This window comes from Acyrthosiphon pisum, chromosome A2 (genome assembly GCF_005508785.2).
Source record: "Acyrthosiphon pisum isolate AL4f chromosome A2, pea_aphid_22Mar2018_4r6ur, whole genome shotgun sequence".
Taxonomy (NCBI): Eukaryota; Metazoa; Arthropoda; class Insecta; order Hemiptera; family Aphididae; genus Acyrthosiphon; species Acyrthosiphon pisum.
Window position 1 is genome coordinate 91,271,724 of NC_042495.1, and position 13,373 is coordinate 91,285,096.

A 13,373-nucleotide genomic window follows, 5' to 3' on the forward strand; every position below is an offset into this window, starting at 1 on the left:
GTGTAAAATATTATTATAAATTATTATATAATATTGCATTATGCCATATCATTCCGCAACACAAAATAAATGAAAATTAAAAGTTCCGTTTTCAAACAGAAAAACGGCAAAAAGTATTACTGAATTCTAGAATAGTATTTTATATATTATATTTATATCTCTATAAAAATATGTTTTATAATACTGTTTATAGAATATACTGTTGTAACTTGTAACCCGCTGAGAGCGAGTACCGACTTCGGAGCCAATGTCGTTAAAACTATACAAGTCACGCCTGTGACTAAGTTGACAATTGGTAAAAACTCGAAAGTTTGAGCAAGTGATAAGGATTATAATAAATTTGGTGATAAGGGTTGTGGTTTACTGACACGACTTGTTTATAACGTTATAAGCTAGAATAGTTAAATGTTTAAAAACGTTTCATCACCCATGTCATGTTTTTTAAAGACAATAACTATTTTCGAAATTAGGTACTTACATAATATTATATGCGTACCTAATAGGTAAAATATCTATTAAAGATAACAATTGAATAACTTGTTTTAATTTTATTAATATTTAATAGTATAATCTCAAATCTCAATAATAATAATGATTATATTATTCTTCAATAAATGATAAATAATATTTATTATAATACCTATTATGATAGTTAAAGTTCAAAACAACAATAATAAAATATTATGGAGGTAGGTGATTTAGACGAGCATATAATCATCGAGTATAAAAATAAATGGTATAACCACAGATATATTGTAAACTTCACCCAACTGTAAGGTCACAGTTCAGTGAAAAACATACGTATTAGTTTATATAACATATTTCGTGGGTAATATAATGTTATACCTGAGCTCCGGTTTATCGCGATAACGTTCGAATAGCTTATAGTGTTACTATAGTGGTATTCGCACGATTCGTGTTAGTGAAAACCGTCTAAGTTTTCAGCCGACTAAGTTTGGCGTTAGTATAACCATATTGTTCTATGGTATAACACTATAGTCTATAACGTGGTCTGAAAATTCTGCGTATCCATTATTCGGTGCACTCCTCGTCAGTCGTATCGTCGGAAGTCAAATATTGCCCAGAGGAAGTTGGATGCAGTAGCATAATATCTAGCAGCGGCTCCGAGAACACATTGCGGAGTATTTACAGTGTTTGCAAATATTGCAGTTTGTAGACTTGAGCAGCATTACAGTATTATAGTGTCGGTAAGTCTTAAACGATATTATTATTACTTTTATCATCGACCGCTAATACGCGTCGTCCCACGTAGTGATATACGCGGCGCCGCAAGTGGCTATTTTTCTGATTTTCCGTTTTGTATTTTTTGAATTTGATTACTTATGATTGTGGAGACGGGTGTGAATGCAAATTTAATTTTCTTATACTATATCTTAATATCTTAAATATTTTTACAAGTTATATCTCTTTATTAAGTCACGAAAATCGCTTTAAAGTATTGTAGTTTTGAACACACAATATATCGAAGTTTCTGTGTATCGAATTTTTAAAAATATTTTTTTACATCTACATTACGTTTTTAATGCATGTCTTTTATAGAACTTTAGGTAGAAAAGCGCAAATTTTTGTTTTTTGTAGCGCACTTTTGAGATTGTGAACAAAGAGTGAGGCCCTAGCCTACAAAAATATCCACTACCTACATAGGTATATAGGTATCGTGGTAAAAGGACAACACACCACCCGTAATTGGGTTGTAAAAATGCGCGAGATAAATTTTCTTGCATTATACATTTTATAATAGAATGAACAACATTTTTGCAAAACGTAAAGAAGAATTTTATTTATTTATTTAGTTTTTTTTTTGCTTTTTTTCATTAATTTATTAAAAGTTTTTGTGTAGAGCTATAAAAAAAAAAAATAATAAAAACGCTACGTCACAGATAAAGTTCTTCCCTATAGCGATGTCAAATTTTGGTAATTTTGATATAAGTGTAGTCTATTATAAGGGAGTAAAGTTGTCCCACGCTGAACAATTTTCCGTAAAAATATTGTAAAATAATTGTTCTAATAATTACTATCGGAGTATTTCTCCATTCCATTCAGGCACTCTCGTTTTTCAAAATCGGCCATAACCGTCGTGATGGATTGTGTCGCGGTGACAAAAATACAATTTTTCGATAATCTGCATAAGTAGGTACGTCAATAAACATTATAATAATTTTATCATTACAAAATTATCTAGAATATAGTAATTCATTTCCTATTAAATACAATGTGCGTCGGTGGTCACCACCGGCCGGTGCCCACTCAATATGACAGAACGTACGTCAAGTAATTATTATTAGGTTGATAAGACATTGTTAAGCAATAATTTCGGAGCGGCCATATTATTGTTCACGTTGTGTTTCGTTTTTATATTTCTATTGAGTTATATATTTATATATTATGTATCACGTAATTACCAAAAGCGTAGTTGTAGTAGGGCATTTAAAGGAAGGAGTGCTAAAGGCCCCGGGCTAAAAATTTTAGGGGCGGGAAAATTTTTATCATTTACCAGTTAACCACGACCCAGAACTGAAATCTTTTATATTTTGAGTGATATCTAATTATTATAAAAATTAAAATTATAAACGGTTATCATACGGATCTATAAGAGTGGCGTGGGATCGCGATAATCACAGAATTTATAAATATCTCTAATTTATATACGTGTTATATTACGTGTTACCATTTTATTGACTTTTATAGACAAAAAAAAACTAAAAATATTTAAATTTGAAATTTTCCATTGACAGCTCAATTGCTCAAAAAGAGGTAAAATGTTTTATGGTGTATAGAAAATGAAAATATACACAACCAGTATACATTTCATGTATATACAGTTATTAGTTTTTGAATTACAACAAAATAAGAAAATCACTACATGAGATAAGTCAAGTGAATATCCAATCTTGTAAAAATATGAACTTCAAACGATCATAAAAATTTAATTTGACTTTCTTGTAGACATTTTTTTTTTGTTAAGGGTGGAAAAAATTATGAGGAATCTTCTATTATATTTTCAAATCTTAGATTTAAAAAGAATACATTTTTATGAATTTCTAACCCAAATTAATTTGCTCATTTTCGTGATTTTTACGTATTTTGTCATGATTTAAACTTAAAAGCTTATAAAAAAAAAATTGTGAGCATTGATTTTTTAATATTTTAAACATCGTTGTAACAATATATTATGAGTCTTGTATTAAAATTTCAAGATTTTAGACCCAAAATATACATTTTTATTGATATTCATGGAAAAATAAACTAAAAAAATTTAAAACTGAAAATGTTCGTAAACAGTTCGAAACGAATCAAATTTTTTTTTAAGATTATTATCATGTATAGACAATTCTAATATAAACAACTAGTACAAATTTCATGTATCTACGGTTATGTTTTAGAGTTATACTAACCACCATTAATTAATTTTTGTTAAAAACTTCCCATTTTTCCTTTACTTTTTTTTTAAATTACAGTTGAAAATGTCACTAGAATGAAAGCTTTTAAGAAATTAATACAATAGGTACACTATACAGATTTGGGATCTTAATTTTTCAATAAATGTATTCATTTTGAATAAATACAATTTTTAATGATACAGTATTATGTACTTTCTTTTTGTACGATATAGTTACGACCATAAATATTACCTTGAAAAATGCAAACTCCTCATAGTATTATGTCTATTTAGTAAAATATACTATATATGCATATTTCTTTAAAGACTGAATGGACCAAAATTGCATAGTGAAAGCCAAAAATTATCAGTTAAATTATGATATTTTCTCGTGTTTGTTTTGTTTTTATATGTGTTGTGTACTAAAAAATATGGTAAATAATTTTATATAAATGAAAATTGTATTTGATCAAAGTTTTAAAATTGGATTTCTGAAAAATAAAAAATCCGGGTTTTCACGTGTTTAGGTAAACTTTTTTGTACAAAAAAAATAATACATAATATATTGTATCTCATGAAATATCTTAGTGTATATTATAACTAATATTTTTCATTTTTTTCCGTGTTTAATTTCGTTATTTTAGATTCTGAGCGGATTCTTTATAATGTGAGTACAAACGAAAGTAGAAGTAGTACTAGTAGTAGACTAAATGCTTCGATTTTCAACTTTCGGAGTGGTTTATTGACACTGGTTCCTGATAGAAAATTGGTGGTAGTTAGTACTTTAGAGAGATCGAAATAAATAATTTCCAGTAGGTATCCAGTACCTATATATTTCTTAAATTTTGGAAAAACTGAGTCCTTTTTCCACGGGATTTTTCATTAAATTTTTTCTTTTGCTTATAAAATAAATGTTTGCCAGTGCATTGTATGCTTCTATTATAATATTATAGTAATAATATAAATTATAATTTTTTCTATATACATTAGTACTAGTTGCAACTGGTTACATAAAATATAATTTATTGACTATTGTTAATATTAGTGGATTTAATTTTAACCTGTATATTAGATTCGTAGCGGAGTGATAATGAATGTATTGTATTTACATTTTACAATGATGTATGTTTTTATTGTATGTCTGTCATCAATATTCATCATAATATTTTCTGATAAAAAAGTTAATCTAGTTAGTACTTTTAAGAGATCAAAATTTAAAATTCAATGTAGTTTTAGAAAGCGTCAAGAAAAACAAAAAGTAATTATTACGCAAAAAATTTTTTGAAAAATTGATCTTATTTTTTGGTGTAATTCAAAGACTAATAACCCTTGACATTTTCACAAAATGTTTATGTTAGAATTTTCCATAAAAGGTAACATTTTCGCAATATTTTGACTCTTTTTGACCGAATTGTAGCCATGATAATTTTTCGAATTTTATAATTCTTTTAATATTATCCTGATAAAAACTTTTTCACTTAGGTGAATCGCTTAAAAACTTAATACAAAGTTACTTCTAAGTTTCATTAATGGTTCAAAAAGTAAATATATATTAAAGACACATCGGCACGATTATTTTTTATATGCATTTAAAGTTAAAATTTTGATAAAATTCATCAATATTTTTAAAATGTTTAAACTATATTTCAGTTTGCAACTCATAAAAGTTTTTGTTTTCATAGTTAAAATTAGAAATTTTATGAGAAGACTTCCCACAAATTTTCTACTTTAAACAAAAATAACGTTTCTTGGAGTGTAAAATGCATTTATAATGAACATTTGTATTTAAAATGTTTACAATATTGGTTTTTCACCGATAAATTAACGAATTTTCATCTATCAATTTTTGATATGTTGTTGTAATTCAAAAACTAATAGCTGTAAACACTCGACATTTTCACCAAATGTTAAAATGACTGCTTTACATGGTAAAATGTTGAGCTATTATTAAAGCCATGATAATTATTCCAGGTTTTGTAAATCATTTTTCAGTTAGAAATTCATAAAAGTTTTTAATCTCATAGTTAAAATTAGAAATTTTAAGTAAAGATTCCCAACAAGTTTTTCTACTTCTTTAAAACAAAAAAGTTTAACGCAAAATTACGCTATTTATAGCCATGAGATTTGTATTAATAATAAAAATTAATAACCATCAAATTTGATTATTAACAGGTATATTATATGTATGCTAGGATGAACCAATGTCTCCGCTAAAATTGTTTTTCGTATGCAATGATTTACATCATTGAATTCATATAAAATATCCATTCCAACGACATGATCGACAACTATTACTGTACAGCAGAAGTACAGTTGTCCACCTTTTTTATAGTTTGTTATCATAATATGTTTTATACCTATGGTTATTTGATGTGCAATAAATATTGTAATAATCATTAAAATAATATATAATATTAAATAATAATTCATGTTGTTTCTGGTTGGAGATGTTCATCGGTTCGTCAAATATCACACACAATTTTATTAGATAGTCTGTCGTTTGCTGTCGTGTGATATCCAATTGCTAATGGAAATAAATAAATATGCAGTCTTAGAATTAAATGCAATTTATTGTTACTCTATTTTTAAATATATTACTTAAGTTTTAGCTACCAAAGACAAAACAATAAATACAATAATATAGTAAAATAGCTAAGGTGAGTGAGGCTAATAGCCTGGATTATGGAATTTAAAAAAAACTAAAGATTTTTACGATTCATGGACGGTTTGGATACCTAATAGATTAAATCAATTATTTTAGGTTGTGGTTTAATAGCTTTTCAAATCATCATCGCTTATTTCTACTAGCAATTGGTTTCCCGTAAGTAAAGAAGTTATTCTTATTACTATCCACTGATTTCGGACTACATTTTTGTTTGAAGTGTTGAACACCATTAGGTATAGCTACACATAATATTAAATATGTAACGAATTGAACACATTTTGAATTCCAAAACAATTAACACTTTTTACGGGAAACAAAGTGCATGAGGTCAGCTACAGCTATAGTAGTACTATAGTATAAAAAATTAAAAATGTGTGCAAAAATAAATTTAAAAGTATTGGGAATTTTTTTCATTTGAGTCAGACCACAGCTTATATACTAACTAACATTTTGTTTTTTTAGGTGTCAACGCTGCCAAGGACGTTCGTCATCACTTATCCTCATCAACTTATTCGCTCGTATAGTCTCGTGGTACTGAGTATTGAACAGGTGTGTGTCTTCAATACGGACTTGTTTTGACTTAAACGTAAATTATTGTTTTATGTTTTTATTATTATTTTTATTTACAGTACACACAAGCCACTCTCTTCTAGAAGCAAATCATTATAAAAAAAGACAGCTACAATGACAGCTAACGACGAGAGATTGTACGTCGTACCCGATCTGTTGACGTCGGCTTACTACGCGTGTAACAAGATCCAGCGGGACAAATACGACGAGATGCAGACTCCGGACGTCGACTTGCGGATTTGTTGTGAGTCGCTTTTTCAAATCGTGAAACTCAACACGGAAAGTGATGGTTTCGAATCGTTGGGTGATAGGAGGTCCATGGTCGGGAAGTTGCAGTCAGTGGTCCATTGCGACTTAATCCGTAACCTATGTGAGAAGGCCGCGTATTACGGACACATTGATTGTCTGATGTTCGCTCGCGAGATTGGCGTTCCATGGAACGTTTCCTCGGGGGTAAATTCCTCCCGAAGGGTCCAAATTGTGTATGACCACGCCGCGGGCAATGGTCAACTGAACTGCAAGGAGTATGCTTTTGAAAACGGCCGGTCAACGTGTACAGCAGCCGCGTCGGGCGGACACCTAGACTGTCTTAGGTATGCGCACGAGAACGAATGTCCATGGGATGAACGAACGTGTCAGTATGCTGCAGAAAATGGACACCTGGACTGCTTGCGTTACGCTCATGAAAACGAATGTCCATGGGACGAAGAAACGTGTTCTTATGCTGCGGCACATGGGCACCTGGACTGCTTGCGTTACGCTCATGAAAATGGATGTCCATGGGACGAAGTAACGTGTTCTTATGCTGCGATATTTGGACACCTGGACTGCTTGCGTTACGCTCATGAAAATGGATGCCCTTGGGACGAAAATACGTGTCAGTATGCTGCAAAAAATGGATACCTGGACTGCTTGCGTTACGCTCATGAAAATGGATGCCCTTGGGACGAAGAGACGTGTTCTGATGCTGCGACATTTGGACATCTGGACTGCTTGCGTTACGCTCATGAAAATGGATGCCCTTGGGACGAAGAGACGTGTGATTTTGCTATGGCAGATGGGCACCTGGACTGCTTGCGTTACGCTCATGAAAATGGATGTCCATGGGACGAACGAACGTGTTCAGATGCTGCGATATTTGGACACCTGGACTGCTTGCGTTACGCTCATGAAAATGGATGCCCTTGGGACGAAGATACGTGTTTGCTTGCTGTGGAATTTGGAAATCCGGACTGCTTGTGTTACGCTCGTGAAAATGGATGCCCGTATGGTCGTAAAACGTTTGAGGCAGTAGTTTTATATTGTTTGAATTACCTCAAAATTTGAATAATATATGGTCGCTCATACTGCAACAGTTCGTATCCCGGTAGTCAAACTTTTAAAAACGCACAGTAGCAGTAGGTATAAGCGACGATGTAGCATAGGTTTCGAATCGATAGTAGATTAAATTCTAATAAAATTAACCGTAACACAGCGAGTGCCGGAGCATGCATTATTTGTGTCAACACAAACGATTATTATTTGATAGGTAGTTGATGCATATTGTATAAATTAAATGAATTAGCGATTTGAAGTAGGTATTATTAAAATTCAAAATAGGGTTAAGAAAACATTTATTTAGTGAGTAACACATTTTAAACTTTGAGTAACATCTGAAAACAGTAAGTACTTGCATTCCTTGATACATTTTTACATTTTTAAATAACTAAAATATATATCTCAAATTCTAAACTTATTATACTAACATATTATATGACATCTGTTCAATCAATTATTTCTTACAGAATATCAATTTAGGGTGGTTCCAGTCTTGTAAAGTAATTGAGTAAAAGTATCCAAATAATTTTTATGTACTCAATGCGTATTCTAAATACATTTGAAAAAAGTACAGGGGCACAGTATTTGAATACTTTTTTGAAAGTATCTGTATTTAATATCAAATATTATTTTTAAATACTTTTTTCGTCTTACTTTATTTACAGGGACGTCAAATTTAAATAAAATAACACAAATTTGAAATTATACAACATATTTTATTATAGATCGTGTATCGTTGGGTGTTTTGGTATATCGTAATATTTTTAGTGGCCTATACTATATATCCATTTAATATTCAATTTATACAATCCGTCAATTTCCTAATAAAATTGGAAATACCTTTATTCGAATTATGTATAATATAATATAAGACATAACGATAGGAAATGTATTTTCGATTTTTATATAGTTGTACCAAATGTATTGTATAGTACCAAATGAATAATAAATATAATTTTTTATTTCAAAATTCACCTTTACTTGAATGTTACTAAAAAAAAATCGAAGATTCATTTCTTACACAACCTAGAAAATATAATAAGAAATTAAAATATGTATTCAAAATTAAAATTGGACTTTTGGTACTGTGTACATTTTTCTTCCGCTTATTGGCCTAAATGCACAAAAAAACGACAAGCTTTTAAGGATAACATTTTGGTTTTAAGTTATAGTTATTCTATCAGACTTAAATCTAAGTCCAATGTTATTGTTCTTGAAATTAGAACAGTTTTTGGGCCATAATTTTCTAAATACAAGTTTATTCAATTTCGTTATAATCATGATTTAAATGTTAATAACTTCAAAAATATATAAATGTATAAAAATTATATTAATATCTCATTTTATATGTATTACTTAAGTCGATCTCTTAAATCAACTTATTTTGTTATTAACTTTAAGTCAAACTTAAGTAACTATAATACTTTTTGGAACTCTCTCCTTCTGCATAACCATTGGCTTTTTAGGAGATCCATCGCTTATTTTGAAATTTTGTATTATTTTATTAGGTACATTTTAATTTATATTTATTTTAACAAATACATTTTTTTTTGTATTATTTACCTATATAGAATAAGTTAAGTATGTAGCAATTCAAAACGTTATTAGATTATTTAAAACTAGGTTAGGAAAACTTTCATGTAAAAAATTAAAATTCTTTAAAAATTATGCCCTTATCGGTACCTACCGTGTCCTACCCTGCAGTACCCGATGTGCAATCTCTGAAATGAACATAGTGATCCCGTCGAGTCATCCGAGGTCATGTGAATGTACTCAATGACCTGGTAGGAACCAGGAGAACCTTCAGTTGGAAATATTATATATTATGTATATTATTTATTTATTTATATAATAAATTGTTCATACGTCTTAAAATGCATAGTACATTTAAAATATAAATAAAATTGTTGGTATTGTTATCAAATTTTAAATACTATGTTATCTCTAATATATTATGTAATAAAATCTCTTTAAAATATGTACATGGTAATGTACATATTACCTTATCTTTTTTTTTTCAAATATTTTCTTTTATAGACATTTAACATTTTTAGTTTTTTTTTTTAAGAACCATCAATAAAAAATGTTAGATGTGTCAAAAGCTCGATAATATAGTGTTTTTTGTATTGCAATTTTTATGAATGTCTGAAGTTAGAATTGTGACAAAATTCGTTAAAATAGTGCCAATATTTCAATTACTCTTTTGTCCAAACCAAAATTATTATGAAACCGAAACCCTAGTAAAAATTAAACAATTTTTGAAAATAATCTCAGACAATCACTAAAGTTTCATCAAAAAATAAAATGAAAACAAAAATGTAAAAATATGTATACTACCAGCTAATATATTGTGTAATTAGTGATTAAAATACTATATTATTATATTTACCTATTTATTATTTAATAAACTAAGGCGTTAAATAATAATATATATGTATATATTAAATAATAATTGAACATTAAATCTACTTAACTATAATATTTTTTACACAGTTAATTTCTTAAAAAAAAAAAAAAAAAAACAGTAAAATATATTTTCATTATACATACACAAAATAAAGTTTTAAACTGCATGTACAGGTACCTCAATTGGTACATAACACAAAATTTGACATGATAACATAAAAAACCTTGATAGGTATTTACATTTAAAGTTTAAATTATTAAAGGTAAATATTTTTTCCTCACAATTTTTTTATATTTTATATATTTATTTATATAAAGTATAAAATATTTGAGTATGACAATTAATTATATTAATTATTATTGCAACATTGTATTAATTATAGATGTAGGTACTTACATACAATTTAAATTCATATTTCTACAATTTTAAAACTAACCTATCAGAAAATACATAACTGATTCGGGTCAGGGCTTGGGGGCAGATTTATCTGCGTCATCTGCCTCCGTAAATACGCATCTGCAAAGCTTCAATGTAGCGTTAATATGCACCGTACACAATATAGGTACGTTGTTATAAATTTTGTTACTGATTTGATAGATTTAAACAGACATTTTGATGCGTAAATTTTATGGGAGCACTTAATTTGTATACTTATACCTACATACTCGAATCAAAAAATATATTGTTTAAGGTCCAAGTGCCTACTATTAATTCGACTCTCCGACCCCTAGTTTGGAATGTTTGGATCTTTCTTTGTAAAGGTTAAAACGTTCTTAAATTTGTCCATATATGTTTCGAGGCCGCTCGCCTGTTATTACATGATTATTAATTTTGCGTTTGTGCTTCGAAGAGACAACTTTCAAGTTTACGCATCGTTACACTGGTCGACATCATCGTCATGGGTCTCGTTCGCAAGTGGGTTATGTTGGACACCGAAACTTGTTTTTTTTACTTTCGTCGTTTCTTACTGATCAGTGACAACCCTATCTTAAACTACATAATTGCGTCAATAGTAGTAGGACAAAGCACATATTTTCCTCTAACCACCTTAAAGAAAAATATTAGTTGGTGATCTAAATCAGAAATATAAATGTATTACGATGACTATAATCACTGTACATTAATTGTTCATTACAATCAGATGCTGTACTCAAATTAACTTACTTCTGTATAATGTCTAGTAATACCTATAACGTATAATATATGAGATTAAATTATTTTTGTTGTGTCCGTCTGTTGTGACCGCTTTCGTTGCCATAGTCACCTACCATGATTATTGTTATAGCTTTTAATAATAATAAAAAAAAAGGTTGCAAATAGAATATAGCGAAAATTTCAGTGCAACTTCACTTCAACAAATAAATTACACGTCGGACGGTGATAGATATATACAGGCCCCACCTCAAATTTTGGGCACACGTACTAAATGTTTTTGTGGGCACTATACGAAACTTCCAAAATAATACATCCCAATAAAAGCGAGTGTCTCATACACGATTTCTAGGCAGTAAAACCCATAGCTTAAAATAACGAAATTACTATAAACTAAGTATATAATAATGTCTAATATATATATTATAATTATATACTATATACCAGTTATTTTCAAACTTCGTGACGCGGTCTTCTGAAAAATTTCAACTATTCGTCCAAGAATAAAATTGTAAAAATATAAATAATACAAATTTGCTTACCCAACACACATTTCTAATTAAATGTATATAGTTATAATTCAAAACAATTGAGTGTGTATCAGTGTGAACATTTTTTGAAGAGCACGGTGTGTCGGTGTGCTTGTGTTTAATAAAAGTTTGAAAACCGCTGGTATACACTATAATATGTATATTTAATAGTAATTCCTACCAAAATTTCAAAAATAGCCGGGTCCCTGTACTCCTGATCCAATAGCCCCGCCCTTTTGGGGGGCCCTGTATACATATAAATATATACGTATTTAAGTATTTATACAGTCTTGTTCATTTGTTACTCGCCTAGGCCGTAATTGAATTTGTTTTTTGAAAAAATATGCGAAGTCGTACTTCGACCGTTGAGTCAGTCGCTGTGGGCTCGCACCCTTCTGCTCGGTCCTTTTTTGGAGGCCATTACACTTTCTTCGGACCCCGCGACAATATATAATATTATATAAATCTGACAGAATTGATAGCCCTCGATTATGGATACACGAGCGAGTGCAGCTAACTTTCATAATTCGCGAGGAGGAACGAAGACGTTTATGACCGACGGCGGTGGTATATAGTGTTATATAGTGCAATTGTTATTATATTCCTGCAGCTGCACGGCGGGCCGCAGTTATTTCACTTTCGTTTATCGGTCTCGTTGCGGAGACCCTTCCAAGAAATACGCCCTGCTACACACAATTATTGAAAAACAAATGGTACAAGAGACAGGCGGCGGCCCGTTAATTTGTCGACGTAGTCTATCTCTGTGGGTATCGGCCGAGGTCGGAGGACCCCGAAATGAGGTTTCGTTTATATATATATGAGAATTCCTCCGAAAAATCTGCAAACGCCGGTGGTGGTGGTGGTGGTGGTGGCGATGCTGCTGCTGCTGATGCATCGCAAGTTCTTAAAGGGCGCGAGCGAGAAATAATGAAATAACCGGAGAGGGTCGCAACCCTTCGCCGCGCCGGTGTGTGTGTAGGGTATTTTTTCTCCTCGAGACGACTAAGGGTCTCGCGTGTAATGATGGCGTTGACTGGGGGTCCAAAAAGGATCCTCCCCCTTCCAAAACAGAGATAACCCAGTGCGTCTTGTTGCTCTTATTACAATAAACTCACTGCTGCAGCAGTACATAATAATATATTATACTGTTGCGTTACCGAACAACAAAGCCTTCATACCTCGCAGCCCCCGCGTGTAATTATACAATATTATTTGTAGTCATCGAAGTCAAAAATGAATAAGGGGCGAAAATTTAATATTTTTTTTTTTTTGCTGGCACTACGCGATGCCCATTAACCGTTTAGTGGGGCGTAAACGTTCACAAACAGTTCA

At 30.6% G+C, this 13,373-nt stretch overlaps 1 protein-coding gene across 1 annotated transcript; it reads left to right on the forward strand.

Annotated features, from left to right (window-relative positions):
* The first annotated feature begins 774 nt into the window (after positions 1–774).
* On the forward strand, positions 775–8,506 carry LOC100160009. Its single transcript, XM_001948430.4, has 3 exons — positions 775–1,208; positions 6,528–6,614; positions 6,695–8,506. Exon 3 carries the CDS (start codon positions 6,750–6,752, stop codon positions 7,959–7,961), a length of 1,212 nt encoding a protein of 403 aa, XP_001948465.2. The 5' UTR covers positions 775–1,208; positions 6,528–6,614; positions 6,695–6,749; the 3' UTR covers positions 7,962–8,506.
* The last annotated feature ends 4,867 nt before the right edge of the window (positions 8,507–13,373 follow it).

Excerpts from the sequence above, each read along its gene's own strand:
- LOC100160009 (XM_001948430.4), top strand. The coding sequence starts at position 6,750 with ATGACAGCTAACGACGAGAGATTGTACGTCGTACCCGATCTGTTGACG.